This window comes from Sorex fumeus, unplaced genomic scaffold (genome assembly GCF_029834395.1).
Source record: "Sorex fumeus unplaced genomic scaffold, SorFum_2.1 ptg000073l, whole genome shotgun sequence".
Classification (NCBI taxonomy): domain Eukaryota; kingdom Metazoa; phylum Chordata; class Mammalia; order Eulipotyphla; family Soricidae; genus Sorex; species Sorex fumeus.
Window position 1 is genome coordinate 18,951,731 of NW_026606130.1, and position 26,932 is coordinate 18,978,662.

At 40.3% G+C, this 26,932-nt stretch overlaps 1 protein-coding gene across 1 annotated transcript in view; it reads left to right on the forward strand.

Annotated features, from left to right (window-relative positions):
• WNK3 (WNK lysine deficient protein kinase 3) overlaps positions 1-26,932 on the forward strand; it is a 298,017-nt gene that overhangs the window by 240,169 nt on the left and 30,916 nt on the right. The window contains exons 20-21 of the mRNA XM_056129973.1: positions 213-835; positions 12,477-12,688. Coding sequence (XP_055985948.1) covers positions 213-835; positions 12,477-12,688 — 835 coding nt within the window. The remainder of the gene's footprint in view (positions 1-212; positions 836-12,476; positions 12,689-26,932) is intronic.

The following is a 26,932-nucleotide window of genomic DNA, read 5'->3' on the forward strand; positions in this document are numbered from 1 at the left end:
ATTTGATTTGAGCAATATAAAGCCATTTCTCTATATCTGAGGAATCCAATGGAAAGACTTTGAATAGGGGTAGTATAGATGTGACTTTTAATTTTTAGTTTCATTGAGTCTGTTCATCACATCTGTTTGTGCCATATATTGATACTGACTTTCTTTATGGGTTTACTCTTTGGTTAGGCAGAGCCAGCCATTTTTACCTTTTTATGTCTCAGGTGATTACAGTTCCTCAGCAGCAGCCACTGAAAGTGAGTTCTTTTGAAATTGAGCACATACCAGCACTTAGTGAAATCACAAGCCATTCTTGTGAAGAAGTTCTACCCTTTCCAGAAACAGGAAAGTCTCATTTGATAGAAATGGAACCTACCACAATCAACCCACAAACTTCATTTTCTGCTCAGAAGATACAGACTCGTCATAAAACCTTCAAAGAAGATAAAAGAGTTCGCAAACATGGTGAAAAACTCTTAACTTTTAGTACACCTTGTGAGACTGATGCATCATCAGTGACTCCAGAGAAGGAATTAGAAGAAAATTCAACCATAAGAAGTAGCGTGCAGTCTGGACCTGAACTGTTGTTTAACGATAGAGAGATACTTACCACTGGGAAACAGCATAGCTCTGATAGTGAATTTTCAGCCCCTTTTGCTACCAGAGGGAAGTCAGTGGCAAGGACTTGTCCAGAAAGTGATCAGTGCTTACCACTTCATGAAGAACAAGCCTATACTCAAACACAGAGCTCACTCTTTTATTCACCATCTTCCCCAATGAGCAGTGATGATGAGTCAGAAATAGAGGATGAGGACTTGAAGGTGGAACTTCAAAAATTAAGAGAAAAGTAAGAACTCTTTTTTCTTTTATTGCAAATATGTTTGCCCTGGGTTTTATAGAAATAAGTATTTGATTCGTAGCTAACTTAAGATTGGTGACATTTTAATTACTGAAAGCTTTTGTTTTACTTTATTTAGATATTCATAACAGTTTGTTTACAGTGTTATGCTAGGATATAAAGGCATAATTAGTCTAGTTACTCTCCACCAGGGTGATGTTTCTTCCCAGAAATGCCTTGGCAATTTCAGAGACATTTTTAATTGTCACAAGTTTGGGTGAGCATAATGCTGCTGTCACCTAATGGGTATATGACAGGGATGCAGATAAAAATCAAATAAAATCCAGGATAGCTTAACATAGAGTAGGTTAATCCTGCCCAAAGATCAATGCTACTCACTGGGCTTGAGAAACACTGAAGAATCTAGAGCATTGTAATTAGTCTCACCTCATGCATTCAACTTAATGAAAGATGATACTAAATTTTTCAATTGTCACATTAATAAAACAGTGCTCTTCAGATCTTGTCACTGGTTCATTGAAAACTTTTAATGATTGAAAATTTCAAAGATAGCAGTCGTCCTACCTTCAAATGCAAGTCATAATAAGTCCATGTGCTCTGACCTATTATAAATCAAAGGTCCCTATGACTATCCCTTTAGATTTGATTCATTTGCTACAGCAGTTGATAGAACTCAGGAAAAAATTACTTACTAGATTGTTGTTTTTTTTATAAAAAGATATAACTAAATAAATATAACCCAGATGGGAAGGCTTTAGAAGGGGAAGGGATGGGATGGGTCCTCGATCATTGTATAACTGAATCCCAAGCATGAAGGTTTGTAAGTCTACAACTGTACTCCATGGTGTTTCACCAATAAAAAAAGTTAAAAAATAAAAAAAGAAGGGGAAGGGATATGGAACTTATATGCCCACTCAAGGGTATCACTTTCCTTATGCTTGGTATGTTCACAAGCTTAAAAACTTCTTCCTGTTCTCTAACTCTTCTAGTTTAGGTATTTTAATGTTGGCCTCATTACTGTAGTTATCGTTGATTAAATAAGTGGTTTTTAGCTGCCTATCTGCAGGTTCATAAACATTACAAACCACCGGTCAGCTGCCTTGTTTATAAATGTAGAGTACAAGCCTGCCCACAAGTGTAAAAAGGTATAATCACTGGATTAAATCATTGCTTGATGGTGATTATTTCATTCTTCAGTTCCTCACTCATCCTTTGAGACGGGAAGGGAAGGAATGAAAGTTACATACTTGGTTCCCTTGGCAGCTAGTCCCTATCGTTATTAATTTTCTAATAGTCTCTTCATTAACAAAAACTCTGTCATAGACTGGAGAGATAATGCAACTTATTAGGTTCTTGCATTTTCTACAGATGACCTGGGTTAGGGAGCCACATCATATGATGGTTCCCTATGCCCAACCAGGAGTGATCCTTAAACACACAGAACCATGAGTAACTCCTGAACAACTCGTGGTATAGCCCCGAAACAAACAAAACTCTGTTGTGATTTAAAGGGGCTTGTTATAAATAACACTTCTTTCATGTTTCATTCTGGAGTTGTATGAGTTACATGAGGACAAAAGACCAAATGAAAACAAAAATTATCCCAATATTTTTATTATTTAAGAAATTATGAGGGTTTTAGGAGTTATGTGCCAAGAGCAGGGCAGAGACTAAATGTAAATTTTATTATAAAATGTAATATCAAGGCTGGACAGAGTACAGTAGGTAAAGATCTTACATTGCATGTTATACCATCCCTGTTTGAGTCCACTACCACATTTGGTCCCCTAAGTATTCCAGGGGTAACACCTAAGCTGTTATTGTTCTGGGTCACCAGCCTGCAGTGACCTGAAGTTCCTCTGCTACATTTGGGGTTGATCAATGTTCCCCTGGCCAGACAATGATGGATTAAAGAATGGAGCCACCAGGCTGGTTAGTAATCGGTGGCCATTTACACAAATTTCACAGCACTAATTTCAGAGAAATCATGAAGGGTTGAAGAGTAGCAATTACACATAGGCGTGTTTGAACATTATCGTAAACAATAGACAGCTGTAAAGTCCTTCCTTCAGGGGAAGTTCTTATAGGAGTTCCACCCAAGGACAGAATCTCACCTAGGAGCTCCATTACTCTAGATTCCTAGTAGGAGATCTGATCAAGGGTGGAATTCCATCTAAGGGTATATTGCTTTCTCATTTCCCATGTTAGTAATCTCTGAAAATCCTATGTTCAGGTTGTGCAAGCCCTTCTCGCTCAGGGATTACACATGAAAGGATATTCACGGAATCTCTGGGCGGCTCTTTTTCCATGCGCGTTTGGTGCTCTCAGAATGCTTCCCCACCCAAGACAGCCATTGCTTTGGACAGAGGAAGGAAGAATGAGGGCCAAACTAATTGCTGATTAGTTGCCATTTATTCAATCTCTTGTCTCTCCCAACTCTCTCCAAACTTTTCTCTCTCTATCTATCTCTCTGACCGCACAATTCTTTCTATCCATCTCCTCTATCTCTCTCTGCTGCCACCCCCTCTCTTCTCTCCTTCTTCAATCCCCCTCTCCTTCTATTTTCTTCTCTCTCCCCGCAATCGCTCTTTTTTATCCTCTCACCACGTCTCGCCAACCATGCCTCCCCATGGGAAACGTGATCAAAAATGTTTTTTCCAGTCCTCCCAACCAAATGCAGCCCATAGGGGCAAAACAGCCCTTAAGGTGTGTTTTTCCTCTCCTTAGACCAGCAATTTGATTAACATATTTAATTCTTCTTCCTAATATTTACCATTCTGTGTGGACACAGTAATAAACACTTTTAGACTTATAGGGTGACTCTCCTGGGGACATCTCACCACAGTCTTAGACTACAGTGCTCTGGCTGGATCAATCATTCCTAAGCCCAGCAGGGACAAATCTAGCTATTACTTTTTGGATCATGAGAGAATTTGTCCATGACCAAGATCTTATAGTTAAGCATCATGGCACTTTGACCAGGCCCATTTTGATGCCAGGGTAGCTAGCTAACCGCTTGCCCTGGGTCCATCCAGTCCCTTGTTGGGACCCTGCTTTTGGGAATCTAGGAAGTAAGTGCAACTGAGGCTTAAGTCAAGAAAGCAGATGTCCAGGAGATAATATTGTCTGGAGTCAATCAACTCCAAAGCCACAGGCTTGTCTTTTTAACTGTCTTTCTCCATCCATACAAAAAGCAATTGCTCTGAAATAGCGAAGCATGCAAAGGACATTAAGGAGAAGAGAAAGACAATATTTAGAAGTCAGGGTCTGATCAGGAGACAAAGGTAATTGACAGGTTAGGGGGCAGTCAACAAACACAAGCTCACGGTGGCCAGGAAGGAAGGGAAAACCAATGTTATCCATAGTAATCCATTTAAACAATCATATTAATTTTACTTTTTAAAATTTTTTTTAGTTTTTATTAGTGAGACACCATAAGGTATAGCTTTTTAATAATCTTTTTAGTTATTTTGTATGAACACAAAAAGAGATAAACTAAGCTTAAAGGGTAGCTTTTCCTAAGGACATCTCGCTATATATCCCAGACTACAATCATCAGGCCATGATAGCTTTTCCTAACCCCAACAGGGTCCTTATTCAGTCACTTCTTTTTCGGTCATGTCAGTTTGTTCCATGACCATACTCTAAATTTATTATACTTCTTATGGTGCTTAGCCTGTCACTTATTTAAAGCCAGAGAAGCTTACGGCTTGCCCTGGGTCCATTCAGTCCCTTGGGTGGACCTCCTTTTGGGGGTGTCAGAAACTTAGGGCAACCAAAGCTTAAGTCAAATAAATATGACGATGTCCAGGAGTAAATATTATTTGGAATTGGGGCCAGAGAGAAAGTACAGCGGGTCATGTGTTTGCCTTACACACGGCTGACTCAGGTTCGCTCCCCGGCATCACATGTGGTCCCCTGAGCACCACCAGGAGTAATTCCTGAGTGCAGAACCAGGAGTAACCACTGAGCATCACTGGGTGTGGTCCCAAAAGCAAAAAATATATATTATTTGGAATCAATTAATTCCCGTGTTACAAAAGCATAGCGTTAACTGTCTTCCTGTGTATTTATAAAAAGGACATTGCTCTAGGATGAACAATGAAAAGGACATAAAGGAAAGAGAAAAACAATATTTCACTTACATATGCAAAATCCATAGTCACTATATGACTTTACAAGTTACAGTGTCTGATTTGAAGATATTTATGACTGATAGAGAAGGGAAGAGGTTAAGGATAAACACAGAATTGTGAGTGCCCTGATGAAATTGGGTGTTCCTCAAGGAGCATTACTGTGGATGTAATGCAATAAGCCTACTCTCCCTGAGGGGGTGTGGGGAGAAAGAACAAACTGATGGAACTTCACTGTTACTTCTTAAAATGCTTAGAACTAATCCAACACTAAGCTAAGAATAAGGAGTAGCCCCTAAGCACTGCAGGGTGTGGTGGCCCAAAAATTTGTGGTGAAGGGGTGAGGCAGAAAGATAGTATGTAAGTATGTACAGTATGTAAAGCAATTGTCTTGCATGGGCCACTTCCACAGACACTGATTCAATCTCTAACAGCACATATGGTCCCCTGAGCACCACAGGGTATTGCTCTCTTCACCAAACCTTCTTCCCAAATAAATTATAACATCAACAGAGTAAAATTAAATCACCCAAAATGGGAAAGGCAGATAGTTCATAGGCTAATGTGCACATTTTTCTCAGACCTGATTCCAGTCACTACATGATCCCATGAGCTGGTAGCTCATAGTCCTTGAGCACTAGGTTTGCCCTTCCCACTGCCCCCAAAAATCAAATAAAGCAGCTTCTGTTTCTTATATACTAATACTCTTTTTAAAAATTTTTATTAGTGAGACACCATGAGGTACAGTTTTAGACTTACAGATTTTTGTGCTTGGGTTTCAATTATACAGTGATCAAATACCTATCCCTCAACCAGTGTCCATTTCCCACCACCACGAATCCCAGTATCCCTCCCACCCACCTTCACCTCCCCATCCCACCCTGCCTCTGTGGCAGGGCATTCCCCTTTGTTCTCTCTCTCATTTGGGAGTTGTGGTTTGCAAAAGAGGCATAGAGTGGCAATCATATTTGGTCTATAGTCTACTTTCATCATGCTTCTCCCATCCTGGGAGGATCCTCCCAACATCCTTTATTTGGTGCTCCATTCTCTATCTGAGCTGCCTTTTCCCCTAGCATGTGTGGCTGGCCTCCAAGCCATGGAGCAAAATTCCTGGTACTAATCTCGGCCATTCTTGGTTGTTAGTTTCCTACTTTGTTACTTTATGTTCCCCAGATGAATGCAATCTTTCTATGTCTGTCCCTCTATTTCTGACTCATTTCGTTTAACATCATACTTTCCATGTACATACCACGTGTATGTAATTTATATACCACTTGTATGTAAATTTCATGACTTCATATTTTCTAACCGCTGCATACTACTCCATTGTGTAGATGTACCAAAGTTTTTTTTAACCAATCATCTGTTCTCGGGCACTCAGGTTTTTTCCAGATTTTGGCTATTGTAAAGAGTGCTGCAATGAACAAACAAGTGCAGATGTCACTTCGACTATACTTTTTTGCCTCTCTGGGATATATTCCCAGGAGTGGTATTTCTGGGTCAAATGGGAGCTCAATTTCTAATTTTTTGAGAATCGTCCATACTGTTTTCCCAAAGGGCTGAACCAGTCGGCATTCCCAACAACAGTGAAGGAGGGTCCCTTTCTCACCACATCCACGCCAGCACAGGTTACTTTTGTTCTTGTGGATGTGGGCCAGTCTCTGTGGTGTGAAACAATATCTCACTGTGGTTTTGATCTGCATCTCCCTGATGATTAATGATGTGGAGAATTTTCTCATGTGCCTTTTAGCCATTCGGATTTCTTATTTGAGAAAGTTTCTGTTCATTTCATCACCCCATTTTTTATGGGGTTGGATGTTTGCCACTTGTGGAGTTCAGCCAGTAGTTTGTATATCCTTGATATCAACCCCTTGTCAGATGTGTATTCGGCGAATATCCTTTCTCATTCTGTATACTGACTTTGTATTTTGGTCACTGTTTCTTTTGAGGTGCAGAAGCTTCTTAGTTTAAGATAGTCCCATTTATCTATCTCTGTTTTCAATTGCTTGGCCAGTCGCATGACATATTTGAAGATACCATTAGCTTCAATGTCATGGAGGGTTTGCTAACTTTTTCTTCAATGTACCGTATGGATTCCGGTCTGATGTTGAGGTCTTCAATCCATTTTTTTTCCATTTTGATGTTACTTTTGTACATGGTGTTAGGCAGAGATCTGAGCCCACTTTTTTGCATGTAGCTGTCCAGTTTTGCCAGCACAATTTGTTAAAGATGCTTTCCTTGCTCCACTTCACTTTTCTTTCCCCCTTATCAAACATTAGCTGATCATTTGGGGGAAGGTGTCAGTATATTCAACCCTGTTCCATTGGTCTACAGCTCTACCTTTGTTCCAGTACCATGCTGTTTTAATTATTATGACTGCTTTGTAGTAGAGTTTGAAGATAGCGAGGTTGATTCCTCCCATTTTCTTTTTCCCAAGAATTGCTTTAGCTATTCGTTGGGGCTTATTGTTCCATATAAATTTCAGAGTGTTTGCTCCATTTCTTTGAAGAATGTCATGGGTATCCTAATAGGGATAGTGTTGAATTTGTACAGTGCTTTGGGAAGCCTAGCCATTTTGACAATGTTAATTCTCCCGTTCCATAAACAGGGGATATTTTTCCACTTCCTCGTGTCCTCTATTATTTCCTGAAGTAGCGTTTTTTAGTTTTCTTTGTACAGGTCCTTTACTTCCTTAGTTAAGCTGATTCCTAGGTACTTGATTTTCTGGGGTACAATTGTGAACGGGAATGTTTTCTCCATATCACTTTCTTCTCTTTCACTATTTGCGTATAGGAAAGCCATGGACTTTTCAGTATTGATTTTATAGCCTGCAACTTTACTAAACAAGTCTGTTGTTTCTAGGAGTTTCTTGGTAGAGGTTTTAGCGTTCTCTAAGTATAGTATCATATCATCTGCAAATGGTGAGAGCTTGATTTCTTCCTTTCCTACTTGGATGCCCTTAATATATTTTTCTTGCCTAATTTCTATTGTAAGTACTTCCAGTACTATATTGAACAGTATTGGAGAGAGTGGGCATCCTTATCTCGTCCCTGATCTGAAGGGAAGGCTCTCAGTTTTTCCCCATTGAGGATAATATTTGCTGTAGACTTGTGATAGAAGCTTTAACTTTATTGAGGAAAGTCCCCTCTATCCCCAATTTGGTGAGGCTTTTCATCATAAACGGGTGCTGGATTTTGTCAAATGCTTTCTCTGCATCTATTAATATGATCATATGATTTTTATCCTTTCTTTTGTTGATATGATGGATTATGTTGATTGATTTCCAAGTGTTAAACCATCCTTGCATCCCCGGGATGAATCCCACTTGGTAATGGTGTATGATATTTTTGATGAGTAGTTGAATTCTGTTTGCTAGTATTTTGTTGAAAATCTGCACAAGAAAAGCTCCTCACCTGCTTTACTTTATCTCCAGCCCCACATTTGAGTTTTAGACATACTATGTTCCAGTTCCAGAACTTATGTCTTCTTCCTTCAACCAGATTACCAGGTTCTCTCCCATTCCCATTCCCTCCCCAGTCCCCAGCGTGCTACCTTGACAGGCACCCCATCCTGCTACTTTGACAGGCACCCCAGCCTTCTGCCTTGACAGGCACCCCAGCCTTCTGCCTTGACAGACACATTTTAAAGTTTGGTTGAAGTTTCAATATCTTATTTTCATTGTTGTTGACTCATTGATTTGAATATTATCTATACCACTTCTTTACACCACTGATGTACTCAGATCCCCTTGACCCCTGTTCCCCATTGATTTCCATGTATTTTTCTCCACTCAGTTTCTTTATTCCCTGGCCTTCTCCCTATACTCGGGTTAAGGGTAATCTAGTTAAAGGCATTCCCCCTTTATTACATTTTACTACCTTGTACAGTTTTTCTATATTCCACATATCAGATTATCCTATATTTGTTCTTCCGAATTACTTCTTTTAACATGACATCTTCCAGTTCCATCCATATTGCAGCAAATTGGATTATTTCATCTTTCACTTTAGCTGCATAATTTTACATTGTTTATGGTATACATATTTTCATTGATAAGTATTGCTAAAATTGTTTGTCATCCGATATGGTTATAGCATTTTTTGTTACCAAAAAGAAGTCATGAAAGTCCTATTTTTCCCGCCTTGTAACAACACTGGGCTGTTTATTGTTGATTCTTTAAATTCTAGTTAGGTAAATTAGATTTTTTTTTGCTTTTTGGGGCACACCCAGCGATGCACAGGGGTTACTCCTGGTTCATGCACTCAGAAATCACTCCTGGCGGTGCTTAGGGGATTATATCGGATGCTGGGAATCAAACCCGTGTCAGGCCATGTGCAAGGCAAACGCCCTACCCGCTCTGCTATCATTCCAACCCCGATATTTTTTTAAAATAAGGGACTTAGAGATAATACAGTTTCCCTTATATCTTGCCTTACACCTGACTGGTTCAAATTCAATTCCTGGCACCCCATTTGGTGTCCCTAGCCCTACCAGGAATGGTCCCGGTGTGCAGAGTCAGAAGTAAACCCTGAGCACAGCCAGGTATGACCCAACCCACCAAAAACCCCTAATTGCTGGGGTCTGAATAGCAAATAGAGCAAGTAGGAACTTTCTTTGCATGCAGCCTACCCAAGTTCAGTGCCCGGTACTCACATGACCTACTGATCCCTACCAGGAGTGATTCCTGAGTACCGAGCCAGGAGTAAGTCCTGAGTACCCCTGGGAGTGGTCCCGCCTCATAAAATAACAAAGGCAAATCAAAAAGTTGTGTTTTTCTAATTGATAATGAAGTTCTGTGCATCATCTCATATTTGTTAGCTGCTTGAATTCTCACCTCTTTGAAGTAGCCTTTCCATCTTCTTTCCCCCTTTTCCTATAAATTTGTTTCTTCATTTTCTTCTTTTTTCTTCTGTTTTGGGGGTACACCCTGAAGTGCCCAAGGATCTCTCCTGGTTTTACACTCAGGAATCATTCCTGGCAGTCCTGGGGTGCCATGGATTGAATCCAGTTCAGCCACATGCAAGGCATGTGAACCACCTGCTGTACTGTCTCTCCACCTACCTATAAGGTTGTTTCTTTTTATCTTATCAATTTTTCTGGTTCATTTTTTGGTTACACCTGGAAGTGTTAAGTGGTTTCTCCTGGTTAAATGTTCAAGAATGTGTTCTGGCAAGGATTCATGAACCATATACTGCCGGCTATTAAACTTGGAGCTCCTGCAATGAAAGTATGTATACTCGGGACTGGAGCAATAGCACAGCGGGTAGGGCGTTTGCCTTGCACGCAGCCGACCCGGGTTCGATTCCCAGCATCCCATATGGTCCCCTGAGCACCACCAGGGGTAATTCCTGAGCACAGAGCTAGGAGTAACACCTGTGCATTGCCGGGTGTGACCCAAAATTTTTTTAAAAATGTATGTATACTTTAGTCTCTGGGCTCTTATTTGTTAATTTTAGGAACTTTTTATATATTTGGGATATGAATATTTTCTTCCTCTTTATATTTTAAGCATACAACTAATAAAAGGTTTGAGGGGCTGGAACAATAGCACAGTGGGTAGGGTGTTTGCCTTGCACACGACAGACCCGGGTTCAATTCCCAGCATCCCATATGGTCCCCCGAGCACCGCCAGAAGTAAGTCCTGAGTGCATGAGCTAGGAGTAACCCCTGTGCATCTCTGGGGGTGACCCAAAAAGCAAAAAAAAGGTTAATATTTATGAGTTCAAAAAAATGTGGGTGTGTGCCACATACGTTCGGTGGACATAAGCTGCTTCCCAATCCTGCCTGCTGCTGATGCCAGACACATGAAGGAGGAAATAGGGCGGACATGCTGGTTGGTGATTAATCGCCATTTATTTCCATCTCTGTCCTGTTCTAGTCTCACACTGTTCTTCATTCCAGTCTCTTCCTGTTCTAGTCTCAAGTCTCACTGTGTTATAGAGAAATCATTAAGCGTTGAGGGTAGCAATTCCACATAGGTGTGGTTGTACAATCAATAGATGTAAAGCTTCAGGGAAAGCTTCTTCTAGGACAAATTCTCATCCTGCAAGGAGATCCTCCAAAGGGCAGAATACCATCTAGAGGCACATTTCTCCTTTCCGTAGTCCATATCCATCTGAACAGTCATCTTAAATTTGCTTCTTAATAATATTCGTCGTTTTGTATGGACACAATAGGAGATATATATTAAGCTTAAAGAGTGCCTCTCCTGGGTACATCTTGCTATAGATTCCAGACTACAGTCCTCCAGCCAGGTTAGTCTTTCCTAACCCCAGCAGGGTCTTTATCCAGTTACTTCTTTTTTGGTCATGACAAGAGTCCATGACCGTGCTCTTAACTTACTATAAACTTTATGGTGGTTCGCCTCTCCCTTTTCAATGCCAAGGTAGCTCACAGCTTGACATGGGTCCATCCAAATCCCTTTTTAGGAACCCACCTTTTGGAGTGCTAAAAACCAAGAGTAACTGAGGCTTAGGTCAAGTAAATATGACAGGTGCCCAGGAGTAAATATTATTCAGAGTCAAATAACTCCCAAGTTACAAAAACATAGGATTAACTGCCTTTCTGTGACTATACTAAAAGGACATTGTTCTAAATTATGCAAAGGACAAAAAGGAAAGAGAAAAGCAATATTTCACTTGCATATACTAAATCCACATACTAAATCCAGAATCCTAGAAGAATATCACTTTACAAATCATAGGGTCTAATTTGGGGATATAAGTGATTAACAGATAGGGGGAGCAGGGCACAGAGGAGAATTTAGAGATAAACACAGAGGAATTGGAGTGCCTCTGGAGCACTGTGATGGGTGTAACTCAATAAACCTAAGATTCCTGTGGAAGGTGGAAAGGGCAAACCAAAGTTAACCAACAAATACTGGTTGAGGTTGTAGCTCATTGGTAGAAAACATGTTTTTCATGTATGAAGCTCTGGATTTGAATCCAATAACAAAATGTTATCCAAAAATTTCAATATTATTAATACTTAATTACTTAAAAATTTGCTTTATTATCTTGCATTATGTGGGTTTTTAGGAATATATTTACAAATTCTTCATATTGATTAGTTAAACGTTATTTTCTTAAGGAGACATTTCCCTGGCCTGGGTTCACTGCAATATCCCCGAAGTGCTTCCAGGAGTAGCTCCTGAATACTTCCAAGTGTGGCCCCAAAACAAAAACACAAAGAAAAGAAAACATTTCTCAGGATCAGGGAAATAGTCAGAGGGTTACTGCACTTTAGGAGAGCGCATGTTTGATCCCCTGCACCACATGGTACCACAGTACTTGCTAAGTTCTACCCCTGGACACTGAGTTAGATTTGCTAAATATACACTCCTCTAAAGGAGATGTGTTTCCTATACTAATATTTTGAAAATATCGTTTCCAAATTTTTAGTCTAAATTCTTTGTCAAACTACTTGTACTATTGTAGCTTTTAGACTGGTATGTGGTGTGAATGGCTTTAAAATATTTCTGTATGCTTTTTATTCAGACACATTCAGGAGGTCGTAAATCTTCAGTCGCAGCAGAATAAGGAGCTGCAGGAGCTGTATGAACGTCTTCGGGCAATTAAAGATAGCAAATCCCAATCATCAGAGGGTCCTCTGCCACCAGCATCACCACGTAGACCAAGATCTTTCAAAAGTAAACTTCGAAGCCGCCCCCTGTCTTTGACACATGTAGACAGTAGTACAATTGCTGCAGGTAACTCAGTCACACAAATGACTCATTAAACTGGTTAGATATCAGCTAAATTTGAAAGACAATAGTATTTTTATTAAGCTAAATTATGGTTTAAATTTACTGCATGTCATGAATGTTCTAAGATTCTTTTTTTTTCATTTTTGTTCTTCAAATGCTCTGTTCAATCATAATGTTGATAGCAGATAATAGTTTTTGTAGAGCAAATAAGTTTGTTTTACATTTTCGTTTGAAAAACGAATACCCAGAAGCCCAGTTTCAATCCCCTAAATAGACATAATGGGAAATTCTGGTCTAGTATTTAGAGTTCTTTGCTAACAAAGATAATCTTATTTTTTTATTCCTTCCTTCTTATTTATTTATTTACCTCCCTTCATTATTGTTGAGACTGGGAGTTGCACACAGACTTTATGGTGGTGCTTGTCAGGACGTCCACACCCTAGTTGTGTTGCTTCCAGTGGGTCACTCTTCGTTTGCTATGGTGTTTCTTTTTTTTATATTACTAACAGATACTGGAGGATACATAGCATACCCACTGCCACATGGAGAGGGCACAGAGGTAGGGTAAGTGAAAAGGTGGAAGATGGGGAAAGGAGTTAGCGAACCTAGATTTTGACTTTATTGGTATTGAGCACGGAAAGTCTTTCGGGTTTGGGTGGGATAACTCACTAGTAAATTTTAAAAATTAGAGCTGGTGTTAATGTGCAAGGAGGGACTCAATACATAGCTCAAATGGAGAAGCACCTTCTTCGCATATGCAAGATCCTACATTCTATCCCTTCTACTGTATGATTTCCCCCAGATCTGCTTTGTGTAGCCCTGGTAGGCCCCAGGACCACTGTGTTTTAGTCCCAAACCATGGATTAGTTTGTAATACTAGACTTAGTATTAAGGGAGTAACTCCAGGCCCCTGAGCACCCATGGGGTAGACCCCCACCAAAAAAAATGCTGGCAGGGAGAAAAGCAGTGTTCCTTAAGTATGGTTCACTCAGATGATCAGTTATCTTGGTAAACCTGAATTTTATTAAAGGGGAACTTCTTGAATAGTACAGAATGGACTCTTTAGCTATATAGCTGTCAATGTATTTATTTCAAATAAAAATCCGAATGGAGTGGTGCCATGGCAATTAAAAACTTAATGTCAAGCAGTTGCATAACAATAAAAATATAAGTATCATCACTTAACACTACATCTTCCAATCATCCATAGAAGTATGGGATTTCGTTTTTTAAATGTGGCTTTTCAGACTGACTTGTTTGAATCAGAACACTATCTTGTCATTATTCATTTTTTATGTTGTATAGTCATGTGACTCTTAGCAAAGGATATGATATGATCTAAGAAATGCATTATTGTGCAAACTCAGCTTTAGCAGTACATTTTACACACTTGGGGCCATTATAAACTAAAACATCATGAAACTAAGTAAAGGCCCCAGGCCCTCCCATTGATCATCGATTTGCTCTAGCGGGCCCAGTAACGTCTCCATTGGAGACTTTGTTGTTACTGTGTTTGGCATATCGAATACGTCACGGGGAGCTTGCCAGGCTCTGCCGTGCATGTGATAGCACAGCGGTAGGGCGTTTGCCTTGCACGCAGCCAACATGGCCGATCCGAGTTCAATTCTTCCGCCCCTCTTGGAGAGCCTGGCAAGCTACCGAGAGTATCTCGCCCACATGCCAAACACAGTAACAGCAGAGTCTCCAATGGAGACGTTACTGGGCCTGCTCGAGCAAATCCATGATCAACAGGAGGGCCTTTACATGAAACTAAGACAAAGGAAAATTTTAGTATCAAGAAACATGATAAAGAAGATGATTTTAAGCTGTTATAAAAAGGCTATGATGCTATGATGCTATGACAACTATGTGGTCTGTTGGCAATGGAAATTTTGTGACTTCCATAGTTTGTGTTTCATAATTGACCAGTATGAATAGTACAAGTGTGGGCTGGAGCGGTAGCACAGCGGGTCGGGCATTTGCCTTGCACATGACCAACCGGGGTTTGATTCCGCCACCACTCTTGGAGAGCCCAGAAAACTACTAAGAATATCCCACCCACACGGCAGAGCCTGGCAAGCTCCCCGTGGCGTATTCGATATGTCACAAACAGTAACAACAAGTCTCACAATGGAGACGTTACTGGTGCCCACTCTAGCAAATCGATGAACAGTGAGGAGGGGAGGACAGTGCTACAGTATAAGTGTACCAGAAGTTTGTTAAGTTACCTATTGAAGGACTGTGTTCAGAGTTGAGTTTAACAAATAAAACTTCTGTAAATATTTATGTACAGATTTATAAAATTTTATTTTATTTTGGTTTGGGGGCCACACCCAGCTGTGCTCAGAACTTATTCTGCTCAGGGGAAACTTGTGGTGAGGCTCAGAGGACCATATGGGATGCTAGAGCTTAAAACCGGGTCCTCTGCAGGCAAGGCAAGGACTCTACCATATCTCCCTGACCCCTACAGCTTATTTTTGGTGAATGTAAGTATTGAGTTTACTTGGGTAACAAACCCGGAAGTAAGATTGTTGTGTCATATGGTATGTGCATTTTAAAATGTAAGGAACTACCAGAATATTTTGCCAAATATATCATTTTCTACTTACATGAGCAATCTATGAATCTTTCTGAATGCTCTGAATGCTCTTTGTCACCTGATATTGGTATTTTATTTTAGCCCAGCTAAAAGGTATATGGTAGTATAATGTCATGATTTAATTTTATTCTTCTAATTTTTTGAGTTTTTAAACATTTTTATGCTTATTTATAAAATGCTTATTCAAGTAGCTTACCTTTTGAAATTCTGTTTCATTTGTAGTTAAATTTTGGAAATGGTAATCAAAGAAATTTAATTAAGACATTAATGTAATTGAAGAAATAACAGAAAGATCCTATGTATTTTTCCCTCTTGACCCAAAAGGTAACATTCTTTATCTTTTAAAAAGATAAGTGGTGAGTTTCGTGTGGTTGAGCTTTTCAAGTTATTTTTCTATATTTTATAAAAATATTGTATAGAATGTGCGGGAGTATGGTGCCACCAGCAGGTCAGTCTGTACCTGTGAGGCGAGTGCATCAGCAGCCTGATGTCACTGTCAGATTTTTCAGATACCCCAAAATTGGTGCTGTGCCTTTGGCCAGACCCCTAAAACTTGGGACAAAGTTTACCAAGAAAGTAAATGGTCAAAAGTTAGGTATGGTTTTCAAGAGAGGCATTGAGTGGCAATCATGTTTGGTCTATAGTCTACTTTTAGCACGCTTCTCCCATCCTGGGAGGATCCTCCCAACGCCCTTTATTTGTTGCTCCCTTCTCTATCTGAGCTTCCTTTTTCCCTAGCACATGTGGCTGGCCTTCAAGTCATGGAGAAAAATTCCTGATACTAATCTCGGCCATTCCTGGTGGTGGAGGATGGGCGCTGGTAGAGGGATGGGTACTTGATCATTGTATAACTGAAACCCAAGCACAAAAATTTGTAAGTGTATAATTGTACCTCATGGTGTTTCACTAATAAAAAAATTTTTAAAAAGGTATGTGGGAGACACACCCACAAACTACCTCCGGCTCAGCTATATAATTGGAGGCATGGCCTCTCTGGTTCCTGATCAAACTGCTTAATGGCCATGATCCCAGAGACTCAGAAACGAATCTCGGAACCCAAAGACTTTTGGCAGAAATGCATCTGGACCGCATACAAGGTGGCCGCTGCCTCAGAGCTTATTGAAAAACCAGGTATGAGCCGGTGGTGACTGGGCAACTGCAGTCCGATGGGAAGGTGGGGCAGTACCGGCTCGTCCTTCATGCCCTACCGAGGTCACGAGTTGCCCCCCACAAGTGGCTCTTTGGCATGGTCATGGCTCCAGAGGCAAAAGGATTTAATTCAGAGCCCGGCAGCTTGCGGCAGAAAAGTGAATGGACCATTTGTTAAACTACAGCGCCATGCCTCCCAGGGAGGGAAAGGTGTTGCTCCTTTCTGCCTTTATCCCCCTTGGCAGCAAGGTGGCCACCGCCTCAGAGCTTATAGAAAAGCCAGGTACGAGCTGACGGTGACAGGGCAACTGCAGTCTCATGAGAAGGGGGTCGGTACTGGCTTGTCCTTCATGCCCTACCAAGGTAATGAGTTGCCCCCCACGAGCGGCTATCTGGCACAGCCATAATACCAGAAGTACTGAGACCAATCTCGTAATTATCTGGCTCTTTGCAGAAATCCAAAATCGCGAAGCCGCTATTGTGGCCACACGAGATTATATGATTCTCATAACCAGCTATAGAAAACATAGTATTTCACAATGCCTTTTCAGCAATTCTGATTGTTGGGGGGGAATTCTAAACAATAATGGTGCATCTTTTGTCATAATAATGAATGTAATCAATGTAGAGAAGAGTTAAGTGGAAATCATCTGCCTAACAGGCATTGGGAGGGGTTGGAAGGGGGTATATTGGGGTTCTTGGTGGTGAAAACTGAGTACTGGTGAAGGGAGAGGTGTTTGATCATTGTATAACCGAGACTTAAACCTGAAAGCTTAGTAACTTTTCCCACAGTGATTCAATAAATAAATATAAGAAGAAAAATAAATAAAATTATGAAAAAAAGTAATGTGGAGTTCATGCCAGATTCAATCAGCTAATCAGTGGCTGAATAAATAGCAGTACTCCTTCATAAAAAATGTTGTATAGAATGTATGACTTACCAATATACTCTACTAATTGATAGCATCTCTTTATATATTTATTTATTTATTTTTTGGGGAGACAGACTCAGCAATGATCAGGGCTTACTCCTGGCTTTGTGCACAAGGATAATTTCTGGAAGCTCTCAGGGATCCATGTAGACGCCCATTAATTGAACCCAGGATGGCCATGTGCAAGTAATGTGCAGTCAGCCCACTGTACTATCTCTTGGCCCCTTCTTTGATTATTTTTAAAAATACTTATTCTCAGAACGTCGCAAACTCATCATTCCAAAGAATAGAAAACAGAATTTTCACTCAGTGGCATAAAAATAAACACAGCCAACTGATCCTGTTCCCACAACTACTAAAAATTACCTGGGTGAAGGTTTGGCGAAGGTCAGGCATGTAGTATCCCCTGAGCACTGCCAGAAGTGATTCCTGAGTACAGAATCAGGAGTAACTCCTGAGGATCGCTGGGTGTGGCCCAAAAACAAAACAAAAAATTTCCTGGGTAAGGATTGTCTAGAGTACAAAGCCTACCCTCCACCTTTGGCACACAGGCCATGCATCCCTCTTAATAAATTTACATTTCACACTATGTTTTTTGAATACCCTGCTAATGAGTGTAATTATTCATTATCTGTCCTGCTCCCTCTGACTCATTTCACTCAGCATGATACTTTCCATGTCCATTCATGTAGAAGAAGATTTCATGACTTAATTTTTCCTAATTGCTGCATAGTATTCCATTGTGTACCCATTTGTGTGTTCTTGGATATTTGGGTTGTTTGCAGATTATGTCAATTGTGAATAGTGCTGCAATGAACAAAGGAGTGCAGATGACTTTTCTGCTTTGTGTTTTTGGGGCCTTCGGGTATATTCCCAGGAGCAGTATTGCTGAGTCTTACAGAAGCTCTGTTTCTAGTTTTTTGAGGAATGTTCATACTCTTTTCAAAAAAGGCTGGACTGATCAGCATTCCCATTAGCAGTGAATAAGAGTCACTGTCTTCTTCCATTCATGCTAGCACTGGTTGTTCCTGTTCTTTTTGATGTGTGCCAGTATCTGTGGCATGAAGTGATATGTCATTGTTGTTTTGATTTGTATCTTTATGATGATTAGTGAAGAGCATTTTTTTCATGTGCCTTTTGGTCATTTTTTCTTTTTTCTTTAAGGAAGTTTCTGTTCATCTCTTCTCCCTGATTTATTTCTTGTAATTTTCTACCAGTGCCTTACATATCTTGGATATTAACCCTGATCATGTGAGTATTGGGTAAATAATTTCTCCCATTCTGTGAGCTGTCTTTGTATCCTGGTCATTTCCTTTGATGTGCAGAAGCCCCTTAATTTAATGTAGTCCCATTTGTTTATCATTTCTTGCTTGCTCAGTGGTGTTTCATCCTTGAAGATACCTTTAGCTTCAATGTCATGGAGAGTTCTGCCTATGTTTTCCTCCATTTCATTAGAAACAGGTTTGAATTTACTTTTTGGATTATAACTAACAAATTTTCACGATATCACTTGTTGAAGAAGCTTTTCTTGTTACACTTTATATTTCTTGCTCATTTATCAAAGATAAATTGATGATAAACCTAAGAGTCTGTTTTAGGTAATCGAACTCATTACATGCATCTGAGGGTTTGACTTTATTCCAATACTATGCTATTTTAATTACTGCCACTTTGTAGTATAGTTTTAAGTTGGGGAAAGTGAAGTATCCTATCTTATTCTTTCTACAAATTACTTTAGCTTTTAGGAGAAAGTTTATTGTTCCACATGACTTTCAGGAATGTTTGATATATTTCTTTGAAAACTAAAATGGATATCATTATACAGACTCCATTGAATCTGTACAGTTCTTTGGTACTATTACTACTTTAATGATATTATTCTTCCAAATCCATGAGCAGGGGATATGTTCCAATTTTGTTATGTCCTCTTTTATTTCATGAAACAGTGTTATGTGATTTCTTTTTATTTTTTAAATTTATTGTAATGTAGAAAAATGCTAAGACTTGATAAAATTCTAAATTAAAATTGATTAGGTACCGGGCATAAGACAAATGTGTTGATTTATTTTTTCTCAGCCCTATCATTTTCTCAAACTCACCACCTACTGAAAGGAATTATCAGATTAACTACTAAAAAGTACGATTCAGGGGCTGGAGCAATAGCACACTGGGTAGGGTATTTGCCTTGCACGCGGCCAACCCGGGTTCTAGTCCCAGCATTACATATGGTCCCCTGAGCACTGCCAGGAGTAATTCCTAGGTGCAGAGTCAGGAGTAACCCCCGTGCATCTCTGGGTCAAACCCAGAAAAAGAAAAAAAAAGTATGATCCGATTCTCCATTACTTGAAAGAACTCCTTTGTAGTCCATTAAAAGATTTAATATTGAAAAAAAATAAAATTGATTAGATAACATTGTTGCAATATTAAAATAAGTAGATCTGGAAAAAGCGGACCTGAGCCCCTTCCCGCCCCCGCCCCCAACGCTGCTCCGCCGGTCTCCTCCCCATCAGGTCAGTCTGCCCGCTGGCAGTCGGTTCCGGGACTTGGCTTCCAGCCTGTAAAGGCCCAGGCGTCCTCTCGGACCAGGGAACAAAAGCGGACCCGAGCCCCTTCTCACCGCCAGCCCCCAAAGCTGCTCTGCTGGTCTCCTCCCCATCAGGTCAGTCTGCCCGCCAGCAGTCGGTTCCAGGACTTGGCTTCCAGCCTGCAAAGGCCCAGGCATCCTCTCGGACCAGGGAACAAAAGTGGACCTGAGCCTCTTCCCGCCCCCCCACCCCCAACTCTGCTCCGCCGGTATCCTACACATCAGGTCAGTCTGCCCACCGGCAGTTGGTTCCATGACTTGGCTTCCACCCTGCAAAGGCCCAGGTGTCCTCTCGGACTCAGAACAAAAGCGGACCTGAGCCCCTTCCCACCGCCCGCCCCCAACGCTGCTCCACCGGTCTCCTCCCCATCCAGTCTTTGCACCACAGACACACACCAGGTATCCGTGGGGATGTGGCCACTTTAGAAGTGGACATGGCTTTTAGAAGTGGGCCCCAGGTAGCTTACTCACACCAAAAAATTTACTCCCTATACCCACATACCAACATGAAGAAACAACGCAAATCCCCGCCGCAGGGAGAGGACGATGAAACAAGTCCAGAAGCCTCAGTAAGTGCTAGCCACCTAAGGGACCTCTCTGACAAAGAATTCAGATATGAAGTCATCAAGATGTTCAATCAACTCAATGAAACAGACAGATATCCACTAAATTGAAAGAGGACATAAAAGAAACAATCGCACAATCGACAAAATACAGGAAGAAATGAGAGCAGAAATTGGAAAGCTACACACAGAAATGGAACGAATCAAAGATTCCATAGATGAAATCAAAAACTCAGTATGTGCCCTCAAAAATAGAGTGACCACAGCAGAGGAGAGAATCAGTGAGCTAGAAGATCAGCTGCAACAACCCAACAGGCAACAACAAACAGTGGCAAAAAACCTCAAAATAGCTCTACAGAGAATCAGAGTCCTAGGAGACAATTCCAAAAGAAACAACATTAGAATCATTGGACTACCAGAAGCTCAGGGAAACAATCCCAATGAAAAAACCATGCTTAAACAAATCATAGCCTAAAAATTCCCAGAGCTCCACAATGCCGCCATTCATATTCAAGAAGCCCAAAGGGTGCCAGCTAAAAGAGATCCTAACAAAAACACTCCAAGACATATTATAGTTAGAATGATTGATGCTGCTCATAGAGACACAATACTACAAGCAGCAGGGCAAAGAAGGATATCACATACAAAGGAGCACCCCTTAGATTCACAGGAGACCTATCAGACGAAACCCTCCAAGCCCAAAGGCAGTGGCGAGATATAGTGAAAAAACTTACCGAAATGAATGCTTCACCAAGAATACTCTACCCGGCTAAACTCTCACTCAAAATTGAAGGAACGGTACACTATTTTCTAGGTAAACAGCAGCTCAGGAACTTCATAGACTCAAAACCAAACCTAAAACAAGGCCTAAAGGGGCTACTATAAGACAAGACAAACCCTACAACCACAACACACCCTTACAGAAACATGACACAAAACCCCATAACAATAATCTCTCTCAATGTCAACAGTCTAAATTCACCAATTAAAAGACACAGAGTGGCAAAATGGATACAGAGACAGAACCCAACATTCTGCTGCCTACAAGAAACTCATCTCAACACTCAGAGCAAACACAGACTCAAAGTCAAAGTATGAAAAACAATCCTGCAAGCAAACAGCTCTCTCAAAAAAGCTGGGGTGGCCTTACTAGTATACGACAACATGAATTTCACCTTGAAAAAGAATAGAAGGGACAGTGAAGGCTCTTTTCTCTTCATCAAAGGATATGTACAACAGGAAGAAATCACACTCTTAAATGTATACGCAGCTACTGAAGAACAGCAAAATATTTAGAACAACTGCTAACAGATTTTAAGGAGGACATTGCTAGCAACACAGTAGTACTTGGAGACTTCAACATCGCCTTATCACTTCTGGATAGAGCAACAAGATCTGGATAGATCCCAACAAGGAATCATTGGCTTTAAAAGAAGAAATAGAAGAGAAAGGGCTCATATTCCTATACAGGGCTTTACTCCCAAAAAGAAAGAATACACATTCTTCTCCAGTGCGCAAGGAATATTTTCCAAAATAGACCATGTGCTAGGCCACAAACATAGATCAACAGAATCAAAAAGATAGAAATAGTATCCATCTTTTCATACCATGATGCACTGAGATTAGAAGTGAATCACACACAGACACGGAGAACCAAATCAAACACCTCGAAATTAAACAACTCAATGCTGAACAACGAGTGGGTCAGGAACGAAGTCAAGGATGGAAACAAAAGATACATGGAAATAAATGAGAATGAAGACACAAGGTACGAGAACCTATGGGATGCAGCAAAAGCCGTAGTAAGGGGAAAATTTATAGCTGTGCAAGCATATCTTAGGTCTGTAGAAACGATGCACAGAAACAACTTGAACTCACAGCTCAATATATTAGAAAAGGATCAAAAGAAAGAGCCTAAATCAGGCAGAAGGTAAGAGATCATAAAACTTAGAGCAGAAATCAATGACATGGAAACCAAAGAAACAATTCAAAAGATCAATGAAACCAAGAGCTGATTCTTCGAGAAAATAAACAAGATAGATAAGCCACAAAGAAGCAGAGAGAGAACCCTAATAAACTGAATCAGAAATGAGAAGGGGGATATCACAACAGAAACCAAAGAAATTCAAAAGATCATCAGAGACTACTTTGAAAGCCTGTATGCCACGAAACAAGAGAACCTAGAAGAAATGGATAAATTCCTGGACTCCTATAATCTCCCAAAGCTGAATCAAGAGGATCTAGAGTATCTGAATAGACCTATTAACATCAACGAAATTGAAACTGTAATCAAAAGTCTTCCCAAAAACAAAAGCCCACGTCCAGATGGATTCACTAGCAAATTTTTCCAAACATTTAAAGAGGACCTACTGCCAGTCCTTCTCAAGCTTTTCCAGGAAATGGAAAAAATGGAAACTCTCCCAAACAGTTTCTATGAAGCCCATATCTCTCTATTATCAAAAGGAAACAAATACACCACAAGAAAAGAAAACTGCAGGCCAATATTGCTGATGAACACAGATGCGAAGATTCTCAACAAAATACTAGCAAATAGAATTCAGCTACTCATCAAAAAGATCATATACCATGACCAAGTAGGATTCATCCCTGGGATGCAAGGCTGGTTTAACACTCGGAAATCAATCAACATAATCCATCATATCAACAAAAGAAAAGATAAAAATCATATGATCATATCAATAGATGGAGAGAAAGCATTTGACAAGATACAGCACCCGTTCATGATGAAAACCATAGCCAAAATGGGAATAAAGGGGACTTTCCTCAATATAGTTAAAGCCATCGACCAGAAACCTACAACAAGCATCATCCTCAATAGGGAAAAACTGAGACCCTTCCCCCTAAGATCAGGGACGAGACAAGGATGTCCACTCTCTCCACTGCTATTCTATATAATACTGGAAGTATTTGCAATAGCAATTAGGCAAGAAAAAGATTTTAAGGGCATCCAGGTAGGAAAGGAAATCAAGCTCTCACTATTCACAGATGATATGATACTATAATTAGAGAACCCTAAAACCTCTACTAAGAAACTCCTAGAAACTATAGGCTTGTATAGTAATGCTTCAGGCTATAAAATCAATACCCAAAATTCATGGCTTTCCTATATGCAAATAGTGAAAGAGAAAAAAGTGACATGAAGAAAACAATACCACTTACAATTGTGCCCCAGAAAATCAAGTACCTAGGAATCAGCTTAACTAAGGAAGTAAAGGACCTGTACAAAGAAAACTAAAAAGTGCTACTTCAGGAAATAAAAGAGGATACGAGGAAATGGAAAAACATCCCCTGTTCATGGATCGGGAGAATTAACATTGTCAAAATGGCAATAATTCCCAAAGCACTGTACAAATTCAACGCGATCCCTATTAGGATACCCATGACATTCTTCAAAGAAATGGAGTAAAGACTCCTGAAATTTATATGGAACAATAAGCCCCCACGAATAGCTAAAGCAATTCTTGGGAAAAAGAAAATGGGAGGAATCAACCTGCCTACCTTCAAGCTCTACTACAAAGCAGTAGTAATTAAAACCTCATGCTACTGGAACAAGGGCAGAGCTGTAGACCAATGAAACAGCGTTGAATATACTGACATTTCCCCCCATGCATACGAGCATCTAATCTTCGAGCAGGGGGAAAGAAAAGTGAAGTGGAGCAGAGAAAGTCTCTTTAACAAATTTTGCTGGCAAAACTGGACGGCTACGTGCAAAAAAAATGGGCTCAGATCTTTGCCTAACACCATGTACAAAAGTAAGATCAAAGTGGATTAAAGACTTCAACATCAGACCGGAATCCATAAGGTATATTGAGGAAAAATTTGGCAAAACCCTCCATGACTTCGAAGCTAATGGTATCTTCAAAGATGTCACGCCACTGGCCAACTGAGTGAAAACAGACATAGACAAATGGGACTATCTTAAACTAAGAAGCTTCTGCACCTCCAAAGAAACAGTGACCAAAATACAAAGACAGTATACAGAATGGGAAAGGATATTCGCCAAATACACATCCGACAAAGGATTGATATCAAAGATATACAAAGTACTGGTTGAACTCCACAAAAACAAAACATCCAACCCCATCAAAAAATGGGGAGATGAAGTGAATAGAAACTTTCATAAGCAAGAAATCCGAATGGCTAAAAGGCACATGAGAAAGTTCTCCACATCATTAATCATCAGGGAGATGCAGATCAAAACCACAATGAGATATCATTTCACACCACAGAGACTGGCCCATATCCACAAGAACAAAAGCAACTGGTACTGGCGCGGCTGTGGTGTGAAAGGGACCCTCCTTTTCTGTTGGTGGGAATGCCGACTGATTCAGCCCTTTTCGAAAACAGTATGGACGATTCTCAAAAAATTATAAATTCAACTCCCATTTGACCCAGCAATACTACTCCTGGGAATTTATCCCACAGATGCAAAAAAGTATAGTCGAAGTGACATCTGCACTTGTTTGTTCATTGCAGCACTCTTTACAATAGTCAGAATCTGGAAAAAACCTGAGTGCCTGAGAACAGATGACTGGTTAATGAAACTTTGATACATCTACACAATGGAGTACTATGTAGCTGTTAGAAAAGACAAAATCATGAAATTTACATACAAGTGGTCCTACATGAAAAGTATCATGTTAAGCATAATGACTCAGAAATAGAGGGATAGACATAGCTTTCTATTGCATTCATCTGGGGAACATAAAGTAACAAAATAGGAGACCAACACCCAAGAATGGCCGAGATTAGTACCAGGAATTTTACTCCTTGGCTTGGAGGCCAAACACACATGCTAGGGGAAAAGGGAGCTCAGATAGAGAAGGGAACACCAAATTAAGGATGTTGGGAGGATCCTCCCAGGATGGGAGAAGCATGGTGAAAGTAGACTATAGACCAAACATTATTGTCACCCATTGCCTCTTTTGAAAACTACAACACCCAATAAGATTGAACATAAGGGAATGCCCTGCCACAGAGGCAGGGGGGATGGGGAGGATGGGGGGTGGGAGAGATACTGGGATCCGTGGTGGTGGGAAATGGGCACTGGTGGAGGGCTGGGCATTTGACCATTGTATAATTGAAACCCAAGCACAAAAATTTGTAAGTCTACAACTGTACCTCATATGTCTCACTAATAAAAAAAGAGTTAAAAAATAAAATAAAATATATAGATCTGAAAATCACTTTATATGAATATTGTTATATCTGATTGCAGGGTTGTTAAGTCCTTGTATAAGAATTTACTAAGCTGTTTGTTGTGTTAGGAGGTATTGCACGGCCTTGTATGCAGGAGTTTACTCCAGAGACTTCAGGATCTATGGCTATTTCTAAATATTAAATATTTCTAAATATTTCTGGCTATTTCTAAAGAGTGCTGCAATGAACAAACAATTGCAGATGTCACTTCGATTATACTTTTTGCCTCTCTGGGATATATTCCCAGAAGTGGTATTGCTCGGTCAAATGGGAGCTCAATTTCTCATTTTTTGAGAATCGTCCATACTGTTTTCCAAAAGGGTTGAACCAGTCGGCATTCCCACCAGCAGTGAAGGAAGTTCCCATTCTTGCCACATCCGCACCAGCACTGGTTGCTTTTGTGCTTTTGGATGTGGGCCAGTCTCTATGCTGTGAAATGATATCTCATTGTGGTTTTGCTCTACATCTCCCTGATGATTAATGTTGTACAGCATTTTCTCATGTGCCTTATAGCCATTCGGATTTCTTCTTTGAGAAAGTTTCTGTTCATTTCATCACCCCTTTTATTGATGGGGTTGGATGTTTTATTCTTGCGGAGTTCAACCAGTTCTTTGTATATCCTTGATATCAATCCCTTGTCAGATGTGTATTTGGCGAATATCCTTTCCCATTCTGTAGACTGTCTTTGTATTTTGGTCACTGTTTCTTTGGAGGTGTAGAAGCTTCTTAGTTTAAGATAGTCCCATTTGTCTATCTCTGTTTTCACTTGCTTGGCCATCACTGTTGTTTTTGTTCCATGTTTTCCCATTGCTTTTAACTGGGATTCCTGAGATTGGCTCCTTTATCTACACTAGTGTTAGGCCATAGATTGCTCAGAAGTTAACAGTCATCTCAGACATAGAAGGACTGCACTCATTTGTGGAGTATAAAACAACATAACATGAGGCTGACATCTAAGGATAGTAGATATACGGGACAGATAGATTGTTCCATAGCTGGAAGCCTGCCTGATGAGCAAAGGAGAGAAAGCAGCTGGAATAGAGAAAGGATTGCTAAGAAAAAGATGGCTGGATGAATCAGTCGGGATGGGAGATGTGTGCAGAAAGTGGATATAAGACCAAACATGATAACCTCTCGGTGTCTTTATTGCAAACCATAGTGCCCAAAAGTAGAGAGAGATTATGGAATCATGTCTGCCAC